This window comes from Pyrus communis, chromosome 5 (genome assembly GCF_041283825.1).
Source record: "Pyrus communis isolate YQ-2024b chromosome 5, ASM4128382v1, whole genome shotgun sequence".
Classification (NCBI taxonomy): Eukaryota; Viridiplantae; Streptophyta; class Magnoliopsida; order Rosales; family Rosaceae; genus Pyrus; species Pyrus communis.
In genome coordinates this window covers 4,412,446-4,436,910 of record NC_142569.1, presented here as the reverse complement: position 1 = coordinate 4,436,910, position 24,465 = coordinate 4,412,446, and the positions used below count along the sequence as shown (strand labels likewise).

General features: G+C 36.3%; 3 protein-coding genes and 2 pseudogenes across 3 annotated transcripts; 1 reads left to right on the top strand and 4 right to left on the bottom strand.

The window, feature by feature from the left end:
- Positions 1-95: 95 nt before the first annotated feature.
- Positions 96-1,852, top strand: LOC137724583 (beta-xylosidase/alpha-L-arabinofuranosidase 1-like; annotated as a pseudogene).
- A 1,460-nt stretch (positions 1,853-3,312) lies between these two features.
- On the bottom strand, positions 3,313-6,314 carry LOC137725154 (transcription factor bHLH144). The gene is made up of 4 exons (XM_068463745.2): positions 6,089-6,314; positions 5,460-5,613; positions 4,963-5,135; positions 3,313-4,348 (listed from the first exon to the last, which is right to left on the bottom strand). Exons 3-4 carry the CDS (start codon positions 5,068-5,070, stop codon positions 3,620-3,622), a joined length of 837 nt encoding a protein of 278 aa, XP_068319846.2. The 5' UTR covers positions 5,071-5,135; positions 5,460-5,613; positions 6,089-6,314; the 3' UTR covers positions 3,313-3,619.
- A 3,814-nt stretch (positions 6,315-10,128) lies between these two features.
- On the bottom strand, positions 10,129-10,696 carry LOC137724581 (major pollen allergen Ole e 10-like). The gene is made up of 3 exons (XM_088693261.1): positions 10,607-10,696; positions 10,259-10,493; positions 10,129-10,154 (listed from the first exon to the last, which is right to left on the bottom strand). Exons 1-3 carry the CDS (start codon positions 10,694-10,696, stop codon positions 10,129-10,131), a joined length of 351 nt encoding a protein of 116 aa, XP_088549387.1.
- A 5,227-nt stretch (positions 10,697-15,923) lies between these two features.
- LOC148696590 (uncharacterized) lies at positions 15,924-16,517 on the bottom strand. Its single transcript, XM_088693260.1, has one exon. It carries the CDS (start codon positions 16,515-16,517, stop codon positions 15,924-15,926), a length of 594 nt encoding a protein of 197 aa, XP_088549386.1.
- Positions 16,518-18,767: 2,250 nt separating this feature from the next.
- LOC137724582 (uncharacterized) lies at positions 18,768-23,246 on the bottom strand (annotated as a pseudogene).
- Positions 23,247-24,465: the final 1,219 nt, after the last annotated feature.

The window sequence follows — 24,465 nt, the reverse complement described above, 5'->3', positions numbered from 1 at the left end:
ACACCACTAACTGAAGTTAACAGAACTGACCTTATGAGATCTCTTGCGATTACGAAAAACAGAAATAAACCATTCAGATAAGATGTCAGTAATTTATGGATAATGTGTTACAACATATAATTAACTAACTTCTTGAGTTTTAAATGATAAACATATGATTTCAGTTAATTAAGTTCCATGCATTCTAATTAATCAGTACAGGATTGGGTTTGGACTGTGGAGCTTACTACCAGAATTTCACCGAAACGGCTGTGGAGCAAGGAAAGGTGAATGTGGTCGACATAGATAGGGCACTGAATTACCTTATGTTTTGCTTATGAGGGTAGGCTACTTTGATGAAAACCCTACTTTCAAATCTTTTGACAAGAAGGATATAATTATATGCACCAGAGAACATATTGAGTTAGCCACAGAAGCAGCAAAGAGAAGGAATTTTTTGTTAAAGAATGCCAATGAAACTTTGCGTCTGAACTCAGCTAAGTTCAAAACCCTAGCCATCGTCGGGCCTCATGCCAATGCTACTAACACATGATCGGAAAATATGCAGGTATTGAAAATGCAAAAAATCTTTCCAAATTCTTACGTGTTTTACAGAACATATGTGTTTCATGTAACATTATTACTTACTACATTGTGTACGTGTTCCTTGCAGTACACTTCACCTCGTGATGCTTTCAAATCCTATGAAAAAGTGAGGTATGAAGTGGGATGTCATGTTGCATGTCTAAATGAGAGCTTGATATATATTACTTGCCATGGCAGCCGCCAAGGAAGCTCATGCAACCATAGTTGTGGCGGGATTGGACTTATCGGTTGAAGCGGAGGGCTTGGACAGAGTGGACCTCCTTCTTCCTGGTTTACCAAACTCAATTATCAACCAAGTTGTTCGCCAAACAAAATGATAATCGTAAGTACAAGAACTATTAATAGAATTGCATTTTTAGACCACATGATGCGACAATTAATATGTTAGCCAATATTTAATTATAATAAATATAATAGATATAATAAGTACATATCAATTGTTTCGTCATGTGATCAGCTAACATCCTAACAATATATGTTGACTATCTTACAGGAGGAAGATTACCTCTTACATGGTATGAAGCTAGTTACGTCGAAATGCTACCTATGACATCCATGCCATTGAGGCCAATCGATACCCTAGGCTATCCTGGTCGTACATACAAGCTCTTAAATGGCTCTACCGTTAATTTATCCATTTGGCTATGGCCTTAGCTACGCTCAATTCAACTACACCCTAATAGCTGCAGTTGAATCGATGAATATTTTGTTGAACAAGACCCAACACTGCCACAAATTTAAGTACGATGAAACATACAAGCCATCCTGCCCAGCAGTCCTTTTAGATGACTTGTAACACAATTTTTCGGTCAAGGTTGAAGTGAAACATGTAGGCAAAAGGGTGTTTGTTTACTCAAAGCCCCCAGATGGACTTGTAGGTACACATGCTAAGCAGGTGATTGGGTTTGAGAGGGTGTTTGTGAAGGCTGGACAAAGAATGGAGATTAATTTTGTGTTCGGTGTTCCTAAGAGCTTGGGAATTGTTGATTACACTGGTTACAAGCTTTACCATCAAGGATACACGCGATCATGGTTGGAGAAAAAAATCATGGGATCTCATTCCCCCTTCAAATTGACTTTGAGACCAGGTAAAATTGGTTGTTAATTGACAATTGTAATCAACTTTTAGTGGTAATTAATTAGGTTATTTCGAATGACAAATTAGTAGACTTTTTAATGCATTTACCTCACTTTTTCTCTGTTTAACCTTCAACATGTATACAGTACACCCTAATGATCAATAAAGTACTCTTTTCTTCTCTTTTCATTTTGGCTCCTCATTCCCTTTTCAGATTCTAAAAGTCATTATGCACTCTTGTCTAGTTGTCCCTCTTTTATTGTTCTACTACGGAACAGTGTATAACGACATTTTTAGAGCATCAATAGCAACTCTGTTTTTATATTACTTACACACACACACATATGCAAGAATCAATTTCTACCATGAGGAATAATCTTAAGAGTATTCCAAATTAAACTTGACGACGATGCATGTTGAAAAAGACTTTACGTAAAAAGCCTTGAGGTTAGTTCAAAAAGCAGAGAAATGAGTTACAATTAAGGTAGGTTAAAAGAAATCGGTTTCTTTCAGTATAACCAAAGAAAAATCTTTACAGTACAACTAAGAAGTAAATAGTTCCCATGATTACATCCAACTGAGAATGGATTCTATCCAAATGTAAGATCCAAGGAAACATGAACACAAAATTAAGTAAATTTCTTATTCTTTGTTTCAAAAATTTGCACAAGGAAATTAAGTAGATATATGGATGGGCAAAAAGCCATCAGAAAACAAAGAGAACTGGGAGGGATGATGGATAGGGTAATCCCAACTTGACCAAAATTTATCCCGAAGAGGGGGGCCAAAAAGGCACAAAAACTACCAAGCAACAAAATATTGGGGTAAGTGGGGAAAAGAGGTTTTCAGTGGTGCGCCACTATCCTCAAATCTTATTGGAACCTAAGAAATTTGTACAGGGATGGGAGGAGGCAATATCTCCATCCATCCATGTCCCCACTATTTCCAGCACCTCAAAAAGCTAATAAAAAAGCATCCAAATTAGAGAGTGTATAACTAAATTAACCAAAAAAAAAAGGAAAAAAAAAAAAAAGAAAAAAAAACAAGAAGATAGTGACACAGATTTGAGGAAGTCATGCTCATATAAAGCAACCAGTGATCATCTGCAGCTTTTGAGAAAAGCACCAGCTTTTAACCGAATCCAGCACCAAATACAAGTGTGCCACAAACATGTCTGCTGATTGGTTGTGAGGGGAGACGCAAGAAATCACCATGGATGCATGCATGACCATCATGTTCACGTTCCTGGATTTCCAACGGATGAATGTGAGAGGTTTGGAAAGGAGATAAAACAGTGACGTGTCTCTGAATCATGTGACAGGATTAAACGGATCGTTATGGTTTTGTTTGGTGCCTGGAACTGAATTGGATTACTATATATTGAAAGTACGTTGAAGGAAGAAATGCAAAAATTTAATACCGCTTAAAAATAGAAGTTGAATTAAAGGAAACACATCTTTTCAATCCCGCAGATTTCAACAGATTAGAAGGAATACGTTTGTTTCATGTCAAATCCCTTCTAATCTTCGTTGAATGCAAAATCATTATATCATCATTATGTCATCGATATAACTAATAATTTACGATATATCCAATTCAATTCCATCCCAGGGACCGAACGAGTATAACAATAATGCAAAAAATACATATAACAAACAGAAGCAAATTTAAGTCATTAACCAACAGATGCTTAGTTACATAGCAGTCGATAGCTGCAACTTGCCATACGAAATTAAGTGAAATACAAGAAAATGAGCATCCATACTACAAATCATAATACAAATCAAAGAGAGGACTGGAATACACTTCAGGCGCCAACCAGATTCAGGGTGACAACAGCACAGCCATTACGTTTAATGGCCCGATACAAGGGGTAATCGCCTTCGTTTAACAGAGCGGGGAATGATAAATAACTACACGAGTTTCCGTTATTACCACCATAGCTCAAGTGCACGTTCAGTCGTTCAAATTCTCAACTCCGATCTTCTGCAGCTCAACCTTGAGAGACTTCAAGTACTGAACAGCTTCGTCCAGAACGGCGACGGTGTTCATTTCTTTCCCACCAGGTACAATCCCTCTCAGCGCCCTCACCATCTTCTTCATTTTCTGGCGTTTCCTTTCACTGTTGTAACTGCTGCCGCTGCTACCAATGCCAGAAGACTTTTCAAGTGAAGAACGCAGCCCTTCCTTCTTGGTTTTCAAACCATAACTGGAGCAAGAATCAGAGAATGAGCTCCCGTAATTTCCATGAGTTCGTGCTGTACTGACCTCTTCCTCATCATAATCTTCCAGCTCTTCCTCATCCAAGCTCAACAATGCATCAATATCATCGGAGTCCTCCTTCAGAGTAGACGATGCTTCTCTATTGTCATTATTTCTCTCGTTCAATCCCAGATTGTCTTGGATGTAAGCTGCACAGAGGTTAAAGGCAGGACCAGTAATTTTGTGGGCAATTTCAGGATTGAACATAATCTGACTTCGATGATCAGTCTGGTCGAAGATAATAAAATTCTTTGGGCAGATGCTAGAGGTTTGAAATTCAACACCATGGAAAGGTTTAAAGCGATTTGCCTCATTAGGTAAAACTGCCCCACACGCAGAAGCAACCGGAATGTGCATGTAATTATTACCCACTTGATTTGCAAAGGGCGGAGCTGCCTTGTTAGGGTCAAACTGCTGGTCACTCTGCATCAGAAATTCTAACTAAGGCTTAACAGACGGAGTTTCAACCGAAGTGTGAGATTCTTTGACTTGTAACTGGATGAAGGTTCGCGAAAATAATACAAGAACTGTTTGCAAATCAAGTTATTTCCATTCTGGTCACGAGAGCCACCTATTCCCAACCAAAAGCAACCACAGTAACTACAACTGCCTTCTTATGTATGAATACTGCCAGAGTGAAAGTTTGTCCCAAATCCCAGAGTCCAGAGGGCTTCCTATGTAATACTACGTAACAGGTTTAAGCAGCTGACGGAAATATTCAGCCTGTGAGAACAAACAGTAGGATATCAACAAATTTGTTTTAATATCTTCATAGTGGTACAATCAAGCATGTACACCAAGAACAATCATTTGAATGCATATCAATACATAAATCCTGGTGAAGACAGCACTGCTAGAGGGAATAAAAGTTCAATACAAATTTTATAAAGAATGCCAACAACTATGGAAGTCCACACGAAACCGCAATGACAATCTTTCATTTTTAACATACGTGAATTCAACTGAACATTTTATTGCAATCAATCAAAGCCCAAAGAAGACGAACAATGACAGGGAAATATGAATATCAGATGTACCTGACAAACTTGCATCTGGTGGAAGTAGGCAATGACCCCAACACTCATTAAAATCTTCCCGACTTCCTTAATAGCTCGATATTTCTTTACGTTTACCCCAATGTTCATTCTCACTCTTCCAACCACCCCCAAAAATCACCAAATAAAAGGATTCTTCGAAAACAGAGTTTTACCTGCAACAGTTAATCCACGAAGCAGCATTGTTAGAATGAGACCAAAAGAGCAGTGCGAAACCGAAAGATATCATCAATGCCACATTTGATAAAGAGTACGAAAACATCAACTTGTTCCAAGAACGAAAAGCACAACGGAAAAAACTTCAGTTCATCGTACTGACGTTTTTGTTCCACGATGACATAATTTTTATAGAAACACATAAGGCAATCAATCGGTTACATTAATCCTTTAGAAGTTACAATTTTTACACAAATTTTTATAACCTTACAAGCCGAATTGACGACGGAGAACTAACAAAGCAAAATAAACTGTAATCTCACCAAAGTGAAGCAATTTACAGTATGACACGGAAGAACACCACCAAGCGGACGCAGTTCCTGCTGTAATTCACAAAAGAAGACGTCCACGGCATCTTGAATTTACTTCTTCAATTCCAAATCAATAGTAAATGCTCTCACTCTTCCACAGGAAAAACTAAACGGAAACAATTCAAAATCCCAGAGTTAATCAAACATTATCCAAAACTTAGCACAATAAGCACACCCAATTAGTCTAACGAATCAAAAGTTAAAAAAAAAAAATGAAGATTATTTCATTAGTCTAACAAAGCAAAAGCTCATTACCAAACTGGAACCTGATCAAATCACAACAAAAATCAAATTAAAATAATTTCTTAATTTGAGCAGTTTCCTAGCAACATAAACAGAAGCTAATTACACAGAAACAATCAGAAAACAGACGATCAGCAGAATTAAAAATTACTTAAACAATTAATCCCAATTCAAAACCCTAGATTATGAATCCAAACCAAACTAGATCATTCATTATAATGAAATCAACAGGAACTACCTCAAAAGCAAACAAATCAACCTTCAAGCCCCTTAAAAACCAAAACCCACAAAAAGTTACAGCATAAAAATGTTAAAGATCAAAACTTTGAAAGCAAAACCTAGGTTTTACGGAGAAGATGGCAGATTTGAACCAGATTATCGATTGCAGAGGATCAGATTTCAGATTTGGGAAATGGGTACTTTTCTCTGAGCAGAAATTTCCCTAGATTTGCGCTGCTGAACAAGATCTACCACTGCTGGTTCTAGAGAGAGAGTGTGTTTGTACGAGGAGGGAGAGAGAGATAGATGGGAGGGCGTGTCTGGGAGTAGCGGGTATTTAATTTTTGCGTTTTCGTTGGGATATGTGAAGGGGCCGAGGCAGAGAGGAGTCAAACACGGAGCGTGGGAGCCGTCGGATTGGGGGCCTTGGAAATGCTTTCCGTCTATTGCGGGTGCAATGATGGCCGTCGGATGGAGCACGCGTGCAGGGGGCAAATGTGGGGCCCTCCTCTGCGAGGTTTGACGATTGCGTATCGTGGAAATGACTCCTCTCCTCTTTGCTCGTGCGAACGCCCCATTTCCCTTTGTTAATTACCCCCTTAATCACTTCAATTATGCTTTCCATAATTTGTTTTTAGTGAGCTTTTTCTCTCTACAGCCGCTCCCCATCCACTTTTAACACACTCCTCTTCTAAAAACTAAAATAAACTCTTCTTTCTTCTTTTGAAATTTAGTTACACAAACAAGCGATATTCAACATTAAGTAATCGAATTAAAATAGATATTCAGTATTGCCAATGAGGATTGGCTCAGTTAGTAAGGTCTTTATCTTCTGAGTCGTTCCACTAAGGTTTGAGCCTTACTGCAAAGTTTTTGTTGGTTCGTGATTTATAAATTCTTACAATTGGAAGCTGACAATTGATTGTGAGTATGCCCTGACGCTGATGATGAGAGTAACCAACTTCCCCCTACACTTTATAAAATTTCGACATATATCTAACAAAAGCAATCTGGCAAAAGTGTTTATTAGGGATTTGGATCCCATCCTGATCCAAATTGTGGTGATCCTAAGGATTCTCACATCTTAATCATTCATCGTACACTGTACGGTCAGAAATCATTTGACTCTTTTTATTTAAAATTAAACATAAATAGTATTTGACAAAAACTAACAGATGGACAATGAATTACTATTAAGGATCCCCATAAAATGAATATGGAGAGTATCCTCTCTGTTTATTAGCATATAATGCAATATATGCCCTTAATATAGAGAGAACCGAGAGACCGGAAGACATTAAGATAGCGATAAAGGCCACTAAATTCTAATGAGAACTGATATAAATATAAAAGTTAATACAAAGGTTGGTAATTTTAATTTATATACTAATTATTGATTTCATCTCCATTAAGTTATATTTTTGTTTATAATTTGAACTTGTTGTATTTATGTGTTGTTTTCTTTTCGTTTTTGAATTGCATGCGATATCTTTGACGAATTTATTAATACGTGAATACGACCCCTCAAGCTCAAGGTGCATGAAAGACGAAAAGATGGTGATGGATGTGTCAATTTGTCAATTGGTGTAAAGTATAGGCTGCCAAGTGGCAATAACTTTCTAACCACGCACCAAACTTCATGAATTGACAGAAGTGACAAAAGCCCCTGCATATTTTAAAAAAAAAAAAATTAATGAAAAAAGTTTAAAAATTTTAAATTTTAATAAAAAAATAAAAATGTGTTATTTGTAAAGGAAAATATTATTGGCACTTCAAAAATCTCATTCTACACTCCTTATAAATATATTTTTCTTTTTAAATATAGAAATTTTGGAGTGTAGAATGAGAATTTTGGAGTGCCAATAACAATTCCCTAAGTGAATAGTATTATGAGTGATTTTTTAGAGTAAAAATGTTTTTAACGTTAAAAGTGAACAGTATCATAAGTGTTTTGTTAATATTTCCTCTTCTTTATGGAATAATGTTAGGAAAATTAAATTTATAAATGAAATTATAAACTAAATGATGCACCTGTCGTCAATAAGAATGAATACGTTTATTGAGTCTTAAGTAATAACTCAATTATCAACTTCCATGTCATTCAATTCGTAAACTTTTATCTATAAATTTAATCTCTCTAACATCATTTTTTTGTATGATCCATGGCAAATTGAGAGATTATTTCTTAAGTTGTAATAAATTATGTTTTTTATTTTATTTTTATAGTTACTTATTAGACAAGAAAACTAAGTATTTTTTATATATTTTTATTTCTTGCTAAGGCTTTAAGTTATTTTCTCTATTTAAGCAACATATAATTTAGGGTTTAGAAGATTTTTGTAATATTACTGTTGAGCATTGCTCTTTAAAGAAGCAAGACTATTTTGTGGTTCCTCCCTTTTTATGTGTGTTTGTTTCATGTTGTTATTGTTGTTATTGTTGTGTGCACTTTCAAATTTGCATCACTTTACCTACAAAAACAATGATCGGATTGGATGGATGATATGAATAATTGGTTTTTAAAGTAAAAACAAAATTCAAGGGGCTTCGTACAATTCAGGTTTGCACTATGTTCAGCTCTTTTTTTGGCAACGTTATATAACTTGATTTACAAGAGACACAAAGCGAGATATCATAAGTCAAATTTGAGTTTTTGGGTAAGAATTTTTATTTTACAAAATTAGATCTTCAAATTAAACAATCGTAAACGATGACTGTCATGTGATTCCAAGTTTCAAGCAAGACATAACTATACCTTTTTTTTTTTTCTTTTTTTTTTTTTTTTAGACAAACGATATTATCTACACTGAAGGAAATGAGGTGTGCTTAGTCTTACATTGGGCTAGCAATAATGTGGTTCAAATTCGCATTTGACAAGAATTGAATCTAAGACATCTCACTTACAAGTAAAAAGAAATACACTTAATGGTAGTACTAAGGGCTGGTTTGGTATTGTTGTGCTTTGAAAAAAAACTGCTTCTGATATGCTGTGAGAATAAACAGTTGTGAAATAAAGCAGTAAATTATTAAGTTTAACTTGTAATGATTTAGCTCTTAACTTTTACTTTTAACCTCGTAACCCCTTTCTCTCTCTCTAAGAAAAAAAACTTTCAAAGAAACAGTCCTAGCCGTTGACCCCCATCTTTTGGTTTTAGGATTGGTCACAATCTTTTTTTATGTCTTCTCTCTTTTCCTTTATGTTCAGTTGTGGTCGTTCTCTTGTTCGGTTGAGAAGAGCATTCATGATTGTGGTCACTCTCTTGTTTTCTCGAGAAGAGTTGTTATGGTTATGGTTGTGAACCACAAATCCTAAAGCGTCATCTATTGTTCTAATATGAGGTGATGATTTTAGGATGCTCGAGTTTGTTAAAGGTGATTCATAACAGGATTTCTTTACTAACAACTGCAAAAATCATCAGTGGATGGTGCGGTCTTTTTTTCGTGGTGCTTTAGTTCTTTGGCTCGCAATTTACGTTTCGTCCTCGTGGCAAGGCTTTAGGGTTAGGACTAACAGTCCTCCATGGCTAATTGTATTACACATTTGATGAGTTTGCAATTGTGAAGTTGGTGCATGTTTGGCCTTTTGGATTATTCTAAGTATCCCGTTTGACATGCTTATTTTATGTATGTTCAATTGATCATGTTCTTGATGAAATTTCTTAACCTCACAATCAAAATACTTCCTATTTTGTCATGAAAATTTGAAATTTTAGCTCTCATTAGTCATTGCTAAAGCCTAAACCCTTTGTTTTTTTTTTTTTTTAAAGTAACATTGGGAATGAGTCTGAAAGGAAAATTGCACACAAAACTTCAAGCGCATGAGTGAATTATAACAAACCACTTGATCACATTACTAGACTTTAAATACAATTCTTTCTTCGTTTAATTATGTATTTTGATTTTGTGTTACTTGTTTCCTTCTTTTTTTTCTCAATGTTTATTACTAAGTTGACTCCAACCGAATCTCGTTACATATAAATATTAACCGTCAAGCAATTCATCCCAAATACAAGCCAAGAGAAAGTGACAAAGTCATCATACTTTAACGAAATTGCATATTAGCAAAGTTTAAGCATAATTATCTCAGCCTCTGGATTTCAACACTTCAACTAAGCTCAAGCTTCGCAGAGTAAAATAATAGAAAAACAGTATGTTACTATCAGATATAGACGCAATCACCAAAACCTGCAATATATAACAAGCAAATTTTGTTAGAATCATAGCAGTGAGGTTAAGGAAAACAAAAATATTAGATTATGCAGTGTGTTATAGTAAACAAATTGGCTTACTTGGATTCGTCACGACAACGACAAGGCCAGCGCCATTGAAGTCGCAGTTGTTGTATCCGTCGGCCTTATAGTAAAGATTCATGGCAATTGAGGCATGGCTTATCACTGTATTTGGCAAAAAACATGAACCATGCTTTTGTATCTTGCTGCTATCTTTCAATATTCCACAACTGAAGTCTATGATTTCTTGCAATGCAGAGTCTGGGATTCCTGGCTTAGCCACACACCAAGTGTCCTGCAAACCCAAAAAAACCATCTTAAACTGATCTGAATGATTTCATCGATTTGAGATTTTGGATTAAACGAGTTATGTTTTTGGGAGGGAGAAATTAGATTTTGATTAATTACCTCCTTTTTCTGTGGCAGTGGAGGTCCTGATCCTCCTGCCAAATAATAAGGGATAGGAAAGTGCTGGGCTCTTCCCCTCGACAAAGTCATTCTTACTTACATGTCAATCATAGTTTGATATGTGTGCATAAATTTTAATTTTTGAGGTTTTAATAAATTTTTCTTTATGCATTCTTAATTTTTTTTAGTTTTATTGTATGTCAAACTGTGATTTGGAAGGAACGACCGACTCATTTGAGAGGAGTTGAGAAGTGTCCAAATGCAAAAATTATTATAGACACATACCACTCACAAATGCTCAGCTGGCCTAGTAACCTGCAAAAATGGTATAGCCCCAAAATGTTTAATTAATCTGTTGGAAAGAAAGTTCTAAATTGAAACAAACTAAACTATTTATATTTGTCTATATTAAATAATGTGAAATTGAAATGGCCTACTTTTATCTGTCAAGGAAATGAGACCAGTATGGGTAAAATTGCAGTTCCATTGGTTTCTTCCCATCTTTTGGTAGCAAGCATTCATGGCATATGAGGAATGGTGCACTGGTGTATCTGGATAAAAGCAAAAGCCTTCTTTCACCATTGGGCTCCAGTCTACGTAACTGCATGCATAATCCGCTGCTCAATGTAGGGTTTCTTGTTGTGCTGCAGGATTTGCCACACACCATGCAGATTAATTAAATTAATCTAAGAATTTGCTGATTGTTATGAAAATATGGTTTTCAGCTGGCTGACCTGTGCATTCACCAGCATTAAAATCTCTCCTGCAAAAATATTTAAGTCATGGATTATATATAATTAGGCTATTTTGGCGTGAGAGGATTATAATTATTAGTTTGGCCAAAACACCTTTTTAGTCCCTTCACAAAGTCGCACTTTCGTCCTTTTATTTTCAGTTCCATCCAATTTGGTATTCGTCAACTCCATTGATTCCTTGTAGATCGAAGGTAATTTTGACAGATTTCATACAAGAAATCAACAGAAGTTGACAGATGTACTCAAACTGGAAAAAGGTTGGAGCATGGACCAAATTCATTGCAATTGAAAATAAAGCCACGAAAATGTAACATTATGAAAACTATAGGAAAAGGGGAAAGTTTACAAATGTAAAATGCTGCATAGAGTTACGAAAATAAAAAGGAAAAACTAGTTTTGCCGCTTAAGATCAATTGGAATAATCTCGATTTTACCTGAGAATAACAGAAGAAGGATAGAAAAAAGGACATGGCAGAGCTAACTCAGCCATTTTTGCTGTACTATGTGAGCTAACTCTGTGATGGAATTCATGTAGAGGGGAGATGAGTTACTTGTAGCAGTTACAATATGATGTGCTCCACTTTGTCCAGATTGCATGAAGTTTGGCATGACGGTACTTATTTTGAGGCCACCTGCGGCACAGTTTCTTTGTTTTTTTTTTTTTATTGGTCATACAGCTTTTTTTATCGGTTACTATATATTACAAGAACCAAAGGGTCCAATTTTTCATGAGGTTTTGCCCTTTTTTCTTTAAAACTAGTAGAATCTTAGATAATGCTTAGGATTATGTTAATATGTGAATTACTTGTTCAAGGCTTCAAGCTATCTCATTTAAAGAGAATCTGCGCAGATTTGGAGAGTCGGTGGAAAGAGATGGAAAGCATCCGAATTTGTGTTCCTTTTTAAGACAACTAATTATAAGAGAGAATGTTTTGGAACTGTGGCATGTATACAGTTGGGATAGCCTGCATGCACTGCAACCAGTAGCAATAACAGGTGGTTACGCCTCTAGTGATAACAGAGAAACAATGGGGCATGTATTGAGCAGCTTGAGATATTATTAGGGGTACTTAGGCCAACGGATGAGATGTTCGTTGGCGAAATGAATTTAAAGCAATGGATTGCAAATTCTTTAATTCGAGATAATGCAGTAGTTGAAGTTTTGGATGCTGATTTACTTGGGACAGAACCGTGAGCAGGAGGGGTTGCATATCATCCACTATAGGATTAGCTCTACCTTGTTCTGCAGAGTTGCTGGAGGAGAGGATTAACATGAAAGACGTTGGTTGCTGTTTTTCTATTGGCAAATGACTGGTTTGGTTCTTCTAGTGATGAGGATGGTTGGAAAAAATGTACTCCTCTAGTATCACTATTTGGCCCGTCAATATTGGTTGGTTTGGACAGTGTTTCTACCATTTGCATCCGAGTTTCAATCTTTTCTCGTAAATTAGAGTACCTAGGACTATGACTTGTATCAAGAACAGTACATTTTGCAACATGCAGGCTTAATTAACCTCCTTAACAAATCTTGAGGGAATCTTAATCTTCAATAATCCAACATCACTTGCTTCATCTAGGCTTAAATCCACCGTGCGTGACTGTATATGTACTTGTACTAATCTTTTCAGCACACCAATTCACCAATCAATTAATAAAACGCAACTTCTAATTAGGGTTAGAAATCCAACTCATTACTTTGGCTTTTATATATATGCAAGTTGTGCGTAATGCGCACACGGTGTTTGGTCGAAACCGCGTTTGGCAAGACACACTCAGAACCATAATCCGCTCAGTTTATAGAATTGGGAATTCATACTCCCACTAGAGTCCCAATCACAAGATGCCCTATAGTCTTGTACTCGAGTGCCTGAACGAAAAGGGAATACTGTCAACCAAATTTGTCAAACTTAATTTGATATGAATGTTTCACGTGTTTACTTACTTGAAATAAAGAAAATCGTGAATTTGAGAAGTCGGTAATTTTTGAGCATGTTTACTTAGGTAATAAATTACGGTTTATATTGTATATATTTAATATTTCAAATATGTTAGTACACACATGAAGAGTCGAGAATTGAAATAATTATAACCCTCACGTGCTAGTAAACATGCGAAATATCTCGGATTTTGCTTTGATATGTATAATGCCAAAGTGGCTATTAGTCGTGGGTAGGCGGCTAGCCTTTTCGGATTTATATACTTTCTGAGTGTACAAGTAGAGAGGTTCAGCATTAATTAATCGAATCAAAGAATCACATTGTACATTCTTTGGTCCCGCTGGGTTGAGTTCAAACTTCAGAGTCAAATTGTACATTCTTTGATGATTCAAAGAATCACAAACAAGCGATATTCAGCATTAATTAATCGAATCAAAATAGACATTCATAATTGCCAATGAGGGTTGGTTCAGTTGGTAAGATCTTCGTTTTGTGAGTCATCTCATCAAAGTTTGAGCCTTGCTGCAAAGTTTTTGTTGGTACGTAATCTGTAAATTCTTACAATTGACAGCTGACAATTGATTATGGGTATGTCTTGATATTGATGATGAGAGTAACCAACATCCCCCTACACTTTATAAAATTTTGACATATATCTAACAAAAACAATCTGGCAAAAGTGTTTATTAGCATATAGTGCAATATATGCCCTTAATATAAAGAGAACCGAGAGACCGGGAGATATTAAGACATCAATAAAGGCCGCTAAATTCTAATGAGAAATTGATAGCAAATATAAAAGTTAGTACAAGGTGGGTAATTTTAATTTATATACTAATTATTGATTTAATCTCCATTAAGTTATATTTTTGTTTATAATTTGAACTTGTTGTATTTAGGACAAGGATTGTCTTCCCTCCCACTTCTGGTACCCTTTCGTGTCTTCCTATTTTGTGTGGTCACGGTTAAATTACGTTAACATTTTATATTTTTTTTATAGAGATAATAAGACAAAAATGAATAGTAATATAAAATATTGATGTGATTTAACCGTGATTACATAAATAAGAGGACACAGAAGAGTACCAAAAATAGAAGGACAGACCATCTTTATCCTTGTATTTATGAGTTGTTTTCTTTTGGTTTTTGAGTTGCATGTGATTCCTTTCACGTACTTATTAATACGTCAATACGACCCCTCAAGCTCTAGGTGCATGAAAGACGAAAAGATGGTGATGGATGTGTCAATTTGTCAATTGGTGTAAAGTATAGGCTGCCAAGTGGCAATAACTTTCTAACCACGCACCCAACTTCATGAATTGACAGAAGTGACAAAAGTCCCATATCATGCATATTTTTTAAGAAATATTAACGAAAGAAGTTGAAAATTTTGAATTTTAACTAAAAAAATAAAAATGTGTTATAAGTATATAGTATCATGAATGATTTTTTAAAGTAAAAATATCTTTAACATTAAAAGTAAACATAACCATAAGTGTTTCTTTAATATTCTTTTTTTTTTCTTTTTTTTTTCTTTTTTATGGAATAATGTTAGAAAAATTAAATTTATTGATGAAATTTATGAACTGAATGATGCACCTGTCGTCAATAAAAATGAGCATGTTTATTAAGACTTAAGTAATAACTCAATCATCAACTTTCATATCATTCAATTCATAAATTTTTATCTATAAATTTAGTCTCTTTGATTATTATTTTTTTTTATATGATGCATGGCAAATCGAGATATTATTTCTTAATTTTTAATAAATTATGTTTTTTATTTTATTTTTATAGTTACTTATTAGACAAGAAAATTAAGTATTTTTTATATATATTTTTATTTCTTGTTAATGTGACATCCCACATCGCCCAGGGGAGTGATCCTTATATGTATATTCTCATCCTTACTTAGCACGAGGCCTTTTGGGAGCTCACTGGCTTCGAGTTCGGTAGGAACTCCGAAGTTAAGCGAGAAGAGGGCTAGAGCAATCCCATGATGGGTGACCCACTGGGAAGTTGCTCGTGAGTTCCCAAAAACAAAACCGTGAGGGAATGGTAAGCCCAAAGCGGACAATATCGTGCTACGGTGATGGAGCGGGCCCGGGAAGTGGTCCCATCCGGACGGGGATGTGACAGTTAAGGCTTTAAGTTATTTTCTCTAATTTGCAAAATATAATTTAGGGTTTAGAAGATTTTTGTAATATTATTGTTGAGTATTGCTCTTTAAAGAAGCAAGACTTTTTTGCAGTTCCTCCCTTTCTACGTGTGTCTGTTTCATGCAATTGTTGTTATTGTTGTGTGCGCTTCCAAATCCGCATCACTTTACCTACGAAAACAATGATCGGATTGGATGGATGATATTAATAATTGGTTTTTGAAATAAAAACAAAATTCAAGGGGCTTCGCACAAATCAGGTTTGCTCTATGTTCAGCTTCTTTTTTTTTTTTTTTTTTTTTTTTTGAAGAACTGGCAATCAATAACCAGGGCCTAAGCCAAAACGCAACAGAAGCTCACCAAGAGCAAGCAGCAAAGGAAACCACAACTAAAACAGAGGAGGAAGATCAACACTACAGACCCAGCCCAAAGCCACGGTCTCCCCCTCCCCAGCAAAACCAAAAAAACTAATGAGGACAAGGTAACCCATCCTTGTTCAACACATGGACCAGCGAAGATGGAGGGATATTAACCCAATTCACATCGCACATCTCCGGATTACTTCTCGACGCCAACACATGCGCCGCCAAATTGGCTAACCTTGGAACCCAAGACCAGCGACAGTCCTGAAAGAGCCCCCCTAGGCGCAAAGCCTTGGAAATAACAGGGAAAGCCTCCCAGCTGCCCCGCGAGCAACCCAGAGCTAAACAGAGGACATTCTCCTTTGAGTCAGACTCCACAATGATGCACTCCAACGCCAAGGCTTTGGCCAGCTCGCACCCAAGCAAGATCGCCGCTGCCTCGGCAGCAGCCACATTAGAGGCCCCAATCAATCCACGCCGAGCAGCCACAAAATTCCCAGCATGATCCCTGATCACCACACCAGCAAAACCGCTTTTGGAACTGGCCTCCCAACTCGCATCCACATTCACCTTCAAGAAAGGATGGCTCGGGGGGCCCCAGCAAGCAGGAGGATCGGGGCGAGACAGATTCCTCTGAGGGTGACCCTCGGAAGCAACAGACGCCTCCAAAAACCCAATCACCGACTTCGAAATAGACATATAACTTGATTTACAAGAGACACAAAGCGAGATATCATAAGTCAAATTTGAGTTTTTGGGTAAGAAATTTTATTTAAAAAAAAATTAGATCTTCAAATTAAACAATCAAAACAATGACCGTCATGTAATTACAAGTTTCAAGCAAGACATACCTATACCTTTTATTATTATTATTATCTACATTAAAGGAGAGAAAGTGAGCTTAGTCTCCCTTGGGCTAGCAATAATGTGATTTAAATTCGACTTTGGTGAGAATTGAACCTAAGACATCTCACTTACAAGTGAAAATAAATACAGAGAACAATAGTACTAAGTGGCTACCTATACCGTTTGTTAAGTTTAACTTGTAACGAATTAGCTCTTAACTTTTACTTTTAACCTCGCAACCCCTTTCTCTCTCTAAGAAAAAAAAAAACTTTCAAAGAAACAATCCTAGCCGTTGACCCCCATCTTTTGGTTTTAGGGTTGGTTACAATCTTTTTTTATGTCTTCTCTCTTTTCCTTTCCATTCTGGTTGTGGTCATTCTCTCATTCTGTTCAGAAGAGCCTTTGTGATTGTGGTCACTCTATTGTTTTTTTGAGAAGAGTTGTTATGGTTATGGTTGTGAACCTCGAATCCTAAAGCGGCACTATTGTTCTAATATGAGGTGATGATTTTAGGATGTTCAAGTTTGTTGGAGGTGATTCAAGGCAGGACTTCTTTACTGACAATAGCAAAAATCATCAGCAGATGGTGCAGTCTTTTTTTCGTGGTGCTTTAGTTCTTTGGCTCGCATTTTACGTTTAGTCCTCGTGGCAAGGCTTTAGGGTTAGGACTAACAGTCCTCCATGGCTGAGGAATTGTATTACACATTTGATGAGTTTGCAATTGTGAAGTTGGTGCATATTTGGCCTTTTGGATTACTCTAAGTATCCCATTTGACATGCTTATTTTATGTATGTTCAATTGATCATGTTCTTAATGAAATTTCTTAACCTCGCAATCAAAATACTTCATATTTTGTCATGGAAATTTGAAATTTTAACTCTCATTAGTCATTGCTAAACTTTTTTTTTTTTTTTTTAATTTTTTTTATTTATATAAAAGCAACATTGGGAATGAGCCTGAAAGGAAAATTGCACACAGAACTTCAAGCGCATGAGTGAATAATAACAAGCCACTTGATACATTACTAGACTTTAAATATAATACTTTTGTTAGATCTCACATTGTCCAGGGGAGTGAATCATGTAAGCTTATATGTATATTCTCATCTCTACCTAGCATGAGGCCTTTTGGGAGCTCACTGGCTGCAGGTTCCGTAGGAACTCCAAAGTTAAGCGAGTAGCACGTGAGAGCATTCCTAGGATGTATGACCCACTGGAAAGTTCTCGTGTGAGTTCCCAGAAACAAAACTGTGAAGGCGTGGTCGGGGCCCAAAGCGAACAATATCGTACTATGGTGGAGTCGAGCCTGGGATGTGGTGAGGGCCCGGGCCGGGATGTGACAATTTGGTATCAGAGCCAATCCTTGGCCGGAGGTGTGTCGACGAGGACGTCGGGCCCCTAAGGAGGGTGGGGCCTGGGTCGGGATGTGACAATTTAGTATCAGAGCCAATCCTTGGCCGAAGGTGTACCAACTAGGACGTCGAGCCCCTAAGGGGGGTGGATTGTTAGATCCCACATCGCTCGGAGGAGTGGATCCTGTAAGCCTTATATGTATATTCTCATCTCTACCTAGCATGAGGGTTTTTGGGAGTTCACTGGCTTTGGGTTCCGTAAGAACTTCGAAGTTAAGCGAGTAGCGCGCAAGAGCATTCCCAAGATGGGTGACCCACTGAGAAGTTCTCGTGTGAGTTCCCAGAAACAAAACCGTGAGGGCGTGGTCGGGGCCTAAAGTGGACAATATCGTGTTACGGTGAAATCGAGCTCGGGATGTGGTGGGAGGCCGGGCCAGGATGTGACAACTTTCTTCGTTTAATTATTTATTTTGATTTTGTGTTACTTATTTCCTTCTTTTTTTTCTCAGTGTTTATTACTAAGTTGACTCCAACCGAATCTCGTTACATATAAATATCAACCGTCAAGCAATTCATCACAAATACAAGCCAAGAGAAAGTGACGAAGTCATCATACTTTAACGAAATTGCATATTCTAGCCAAGTTTAAGCATCTCTGCCTCTGGATTTCAACACTTCAACTAAAAGCACATTTTGTTAGAATCATAGCATTGAGGTAAAGGAAAACAAAAATATTAGATTATGCAGTGTGTTATAGTAAACAAATTGGCTTACGTGGATTCGTCACGATGACGAGGCCAGCGCCATTGAAGTCGCAGTTGTAGTATCCGTCGGCCTTATGGTAAAGATTCATGGCAATTGAGGCATGGCTTATGAGTGTATTTGGCAAAAAAACATGAACCATGCTTTTGTATCTTGCTGCAATCTTTCGATATTCCACAACTGAAGTCGATGATTTCTTGCAATGCAGAGTCTGGGATTCCTGGCTTAGCCACACATCAAAAAAAAACATCTTCAACTGATCTGAATGATTTCATCGATTTGAGATTTTGGATTAAACGAGTTATGTTTTTGGGTGGGAGAAATTAGATTTTGATTAATTACGTCCTTTCTCTGTGGCAGTGGAGGTCCTGATCCTCCTGCCAAATAATAAGGGATAGGAAAGCACAAAAATGAAGTTAAACAAATATTTTGCAATGAATGTAATGGAAAATACTGGGCTCTTCTTACTTACATGTCAATCACAGTTTGATATGTGTGCATAAATTTTAATTTTTGAGGTTTTAATAAATTTTTCTTTATGCATTCTTAATTTTTTAAAGTTTTATAGTATATCCAACTGTGATTTGGAGAGAAACGACCGACTCATTTGAGAGGAGTTGAGAAGTGTCCAAATGCAAAAATTATTATAGACACATACCACTCATAAATACTCAGCTGGCCTAGTAATTAACCTGTAAAAATGGTATAGCCCCAAAATGTTTAATTAATTTGTTGGAAAGAAAGTTCTAAAATTGAAACAAACTAAACTATTTATATTTGTCTATATTAAATAATGTGAAATTGAAATGGCCTACTTTTATCTGTCAAGGAAATGAGACCAGTATTGGTAAAATTGCAATTCCATTGGTTTCTTCCCATCTTGTGGTACCAAGCATTCATGGCATCTGAGGAATGGTGCACTGGTGTATCTGGATAAAAGCAAAAGCCGCCTTTCACCGTTGGGCTCCAGTCTACGTAACTGCATGCATAATCCGCTGCTCAATGTAGGGTTTCTTGTTGTGCTGCAGGATTTGCCACACACCATGCAGATTAATTAAATTAAGGATTCTTTAGATATAGATCCTTGTAACTCTTATTTTTTAGACAAAAACTCACCTAGTTATAAACATTCAAATAAAACCCAAATTTAAAAATGACTACCAAGTATAGAAATAATTAACCTATTATTACAAAATATCTACAATATATATATATATGTGTGTGTACATATATAGTTAACCTATATGAACGTATAGTAGTACTACATATATATATATATATATATATATATATATATATATATATATATATATATATATAAATAGTTTACCTATATATAATACTACTATACGTTCACACACACACACACACACACACACATATATATATATAAACTGTAACATTCCACATCAACCAACGGAGAGAAGGTGATGTGTCTTATATATACATACCCACCTCCCTATAACACGAGGCCTTTTGGGGTCTCACTGGCTTCAAATTCCATCGGAACTCCAAAGTTAAGCGAGTTCAGGCGAGAGCAATCCTAGGATGGGTGACCCATTAGGAAGTTCTCCAGAAACAAAACTATGAGGGCATAGCCCAAAGCAGACAATATCGTGATGGCCAGCACATCTCGACTCCAGTCAACATCCCACATTGACCAACGGAGAGAGCGTGATGTGCCTTATATGTACATGCCCACATCCCTGTAGTACGAGTCCTTTTGGAGACTCACTAGCTTCGGATTCCATCTAAACTTCGAAGTAATTAAGCGAGTTCGGGCGAGAGCAGTCCTAGGGTGGGTGATCCACTAGGAAGTTCTCGTGTGAATTCATAGAAACAAAACCGTGAGGACGTGGCCCAAAGCGGACAATATCGTGTTACGGCGGAATCGAGATTGGGATGTGATAGAATGGTATTAGAGCTACTTTATCGTTCGGTGCGAGGGTGCCGACGAGGATGTCAGGCCCCTAAGGGGGTGGATTGTAACATCTCACATCGACCAACGGAGAGGGGGTGATGTGCCTTATATGTACATGCCCACCTCCCTATAGAACAAGGCCTTTTGGGGACTCACTGGTTTCGGATTCTATCGGAACTCCGAAGTTAAGCGAGTTCGGACTAGAGCAATCCTAGGATGGGTGACCCACTGGGAAGTTCTCGTATGAGTTCCCAGAAGCAAAATCATGAAGGCGTGGCCCAAAACGGACAATATCGTTCTACGGCAGAGTCGAGACTGGGATGTGACATGCACAATACTACATATATAATCGAACATATTAAACTAATCAATCTACCTATATTTAAATTTATGATGAGAAAATAACATATATTTTTTAGTATCGCATCAAATAACATTCTTTTATTTTGTAGGTAATTTATTTTCCATGTATTATTACATATATTTGACACATTTTATTATTATAAGATATATATGTACAAATAGTAGGTAAATTAATCTTGAATAAAATACAATTGCTTTATTTTGTAAGTAAATTAATTTTGAATCAAATAACATATCTTCATTATGTAGGTATTTTATTTTGTATGTATCATCATATATATTGGGCACATTTTATTATTATATGTACAAAATAATAGGTAAACTAGTATTGAATAAAATAATAACATTTTTTTTATGTAGGTATATTATTTTGCATATATTAGGTTTGCTTTATTATGTAGGTAAATTATTTTGCATGAATTTTTTTTGTATATCAGGCATTTTTATTGTTGTTGTTATATGTGTGTGTGTGTGAAATAATTTACCTACATCTATATGTAAAATATAATTTTATTGACTTAACTAAGCATGTATTACTACATTTATTAGGCATGTTTTATTGTTATTATATATTAGGGCAATGAATTTATTATTTTTTTATTTTTGTAAAATCATTAATTCTCCCTTACAATTTGTATGGAATTAATTGTGTAAATCAAATATAATTAATGAGTTTGCTGATATGGAATCTAGTCAATGAGTTTTATTTGAATAAAAAACTTATGTCGGGTTTTATGTAGAAAAAATTAAATTTCAAGTGCTAAAGTCATATTTTCAGTTAAATTAATCTAAGAATTTGTTGATTGTTATGAAAATATGGTTTTCATGCTGGCTTACCTGTGCATTCACCAGCATTGAAATCACTCATGCAAAAATACTGAAGTCATGGATTATATATAATTAGGCTATTTTGGCGAGAGAGGATTATAATTATTAGTTTGGCCAAAACACCTTTTTAGTCCCTTCACAAAGTCGCACTTTCGTCCTTTTATTTTCAGGTACATCCAATTTGGTATTCGTCAACTCCGTTAATTCTTTGTAGATCGGAGGTAATTTTGACGGATTTCATACAAGAAATCAATAGAAGTTGACGGATGTACTCAAACTGGAAAAAGGTTGGAGCATGGACCAAATTCATTGCAATTGAAAATACAGCGACGAAAATGTAGCTTTATGAAAATTATAGGAAAAGGGCAAAGTTTACAAATGTAAAATGCTGCACAGAGTTATGAAAATAAAAAGGAAAAACTAGTTTTGCCGCTTAAGATCAAATGGAAGAATCTCGATCTTACCTGAGAAGAACAGAAGAAGAAGAGAAAAAATAGGACATGGCAGAGTTAACTCAGCCGTTTTTGCTGTACTATGTGAGCTAGTCTAACTCTGTGATGGAATTCATATAGAGGGGAGATGAGTTACTTGTATAAGTTACAATATGATGTGCACCACTTAGTCCAGATTGCATGAAGTTTGGCATGATAGTACTTAATTTGAGGCCACCTGCAGCACAGTTTCATTGCTTTTTTTTCTTGGTCATACAGCTGTTTTTATCGGGTACTAGATATTAGAAGAACCAAAGGGTCCAATTTTTCATGAGGTTTTGCCCTTTTTTCTTTAAAACTAGTGCAATCATAGATAATGCTTAGGATTATGTTGATACGTGAAATTAATTACTTGTTCAAGGCTTCAAGCTATCTCATTTATAAAGAGAATCTGAGCAGATTTGGAGAGTCGGTGGAAAGAGATGGGAAATAAGCATCCGAATTTGTGTTCCTTTTTAAGATAGCTAATTATAAGAGAGAATGTTTTGGAACTGTGACATGTATACAGTTGGGATAGCCTGCATGCACTGCAACCAGTAGCAAGAACAGGTGGTTACGCCTCTAGTGATCACAGAGAAACAATAAAACTTTGAGTTGTTACTGTGATGATATATGTGTGTGTGTGTGTGTGTGTGTGTGTGTATGATGTTATTTATAAATTGGAGGCCAACGGATGAGAGGTTTGTTGTCGAAATGAATTTAAAGCAATGGATTGCAAATTCTTTAATTCGAGATCATGCAGTGGTTGAAGTTGTGGATGCTGATTTACTTGGGACAGAACCGTGAGCAGGAGGGATTGCATATCATCCACTATAGGATTAGCTCTACCTTGTTCTGCAGAGTTGCTGGAGGAAAGGATTGACATGAAAGACGCTGGTTGCTGTTTTTCTATTGGCAAATTGACTGGTTTGGTTCTTCTAGTGATGAGGATGTTTGGAAAAAATGTACTCCTCTAGCCGTATAATCACTATTTGGCCCGTCAATATTGTTTGGTCAGGACAGTGCTTCTACCATTTGCATCCGAGTTTCAATCTCTTCTCGTAAATTAGATTACCTAGGACTATGACTTGTATAAAAAACAGTACATTTTGCAACATGCAGGCTTAATTAACCTCCTTAACAAATCTTGAGGGAATCTCAATCTTCAATAATCCAACCATCACTTGCTTCAGCTAGGCTTAAATCCACCGTCCGTGACTGTATATGTACTTGTACTAATCTTTTCAGCACACCAATTCACCAACCAATTAATAAAACGCAACTTCTAATTACTTCGGCTTTTATATGCTAGTTGTGCATAATGCGCACACGGTGTTTGGTCGAAACCGCGTTTGGCACGACACACTCAGAACCATAATCTGCTCAGTTTATAGAATTGGGAATTTAGACTCCCACTAGAGTCCCAATCACAAGAGGCCCTATAGTCTTGTATTCGAGCGCCAGAACGAAGGGGGAGTACTGTCAACCAGATTTGTCAAACTTAATTTGGTATGGAAGTTTCACATGTTTCCTTACTTGAAAGTTGAAACGAAGGAAATTGTGAATTTAGAAAGTCGGTAAATTTTGGCCATGTTTACTCAGGTAATGAATTACAGTTTATACTGTAGAATCCATATACGTAATATTTCAAATATGTTGGTAAACACGTGGAGAGTCAAGAATCCAAATAATTATGACCCTCATGTACTAGTAAATATGTAATAATTCGAATGTTAATTCCAAATAAGTAAACATGCGAAATATCTCAGATTTTGCGTAATAGTGAGCTAGCCTTTCCGGATATATATACTTCCTGATAAGTAAACACGTGGGTAGACAGCTAGCCTTTTCGGATTTATATACTTTCTGAGTGCACAAGTAGAGAGATTGGTGGTAGGGTTTGGTCCAACTGGGTTGAGTTCAAACTTCATAGTCAAATTGTACATTCTTTGATGATTCAAAAAATCACAATCTTTTTGTCTTCCTTCCCTTGATCATATGTAGTTTAACAAAGTTCACTTAATTAATTGTGGGGGGCACTGATTAGTCGAAAAGCTTGTATATAAAAGGCATTATCCTCACTTGAAAGCTTATCTGCTACAAAA

What these genes read in the sequence shown, in the direction of transcription:
- LOC137725154 (XM_068463745.2), bottom strand. Translation starts at nt 5,070, where the DNA reads ATGAACATTGGGGTAAACGTAAAGAAATATCGAGCTATTAAGGAAGTC. An exon ending in ACCAGATGCAAGTTTGTCAG is followed by an intron (nt 4,349 to 4,962) that starts GTACATCTGATA and finishes TTTCTGATGCAG; the next exon opens with AGTGACCAGCAGTTTGACCC.
- LOC137724581 (XM_088693261.1), bottom strand. Translation starts at nt 10,696, where the DNA reads ATGACTTTGTCGAGGGGAAGAGCCCAGCACTTTCCTATCCCTTATTAT. An exon ending in CACTGCCACAGAAAAAGGAG is followed by an intron (nt 10,494 to 10,606) that starts GTAATTAATCAA and finishes TTGGGTTTGCAG; the next exon opens with GACACTTGGTGTGTGGCTAA. An exon ending in CGTTGTCGTGACGAATCCAA is followed by an intron (nt 10,155 to 10,258) that starts GTAAGCCAATTT and finishes TATATATTGCAG; the next exon opens with GTTTTGGTGATTGCGTCTAT.
- LOC148696590 (XM_088693260.1), bottom strand. Translation starts at nt 16,517, where the DNA reads ATGTCTATTTCGAAGTCGGTGATTGGGTTTTTGGAGGCGTCTGTTGCT.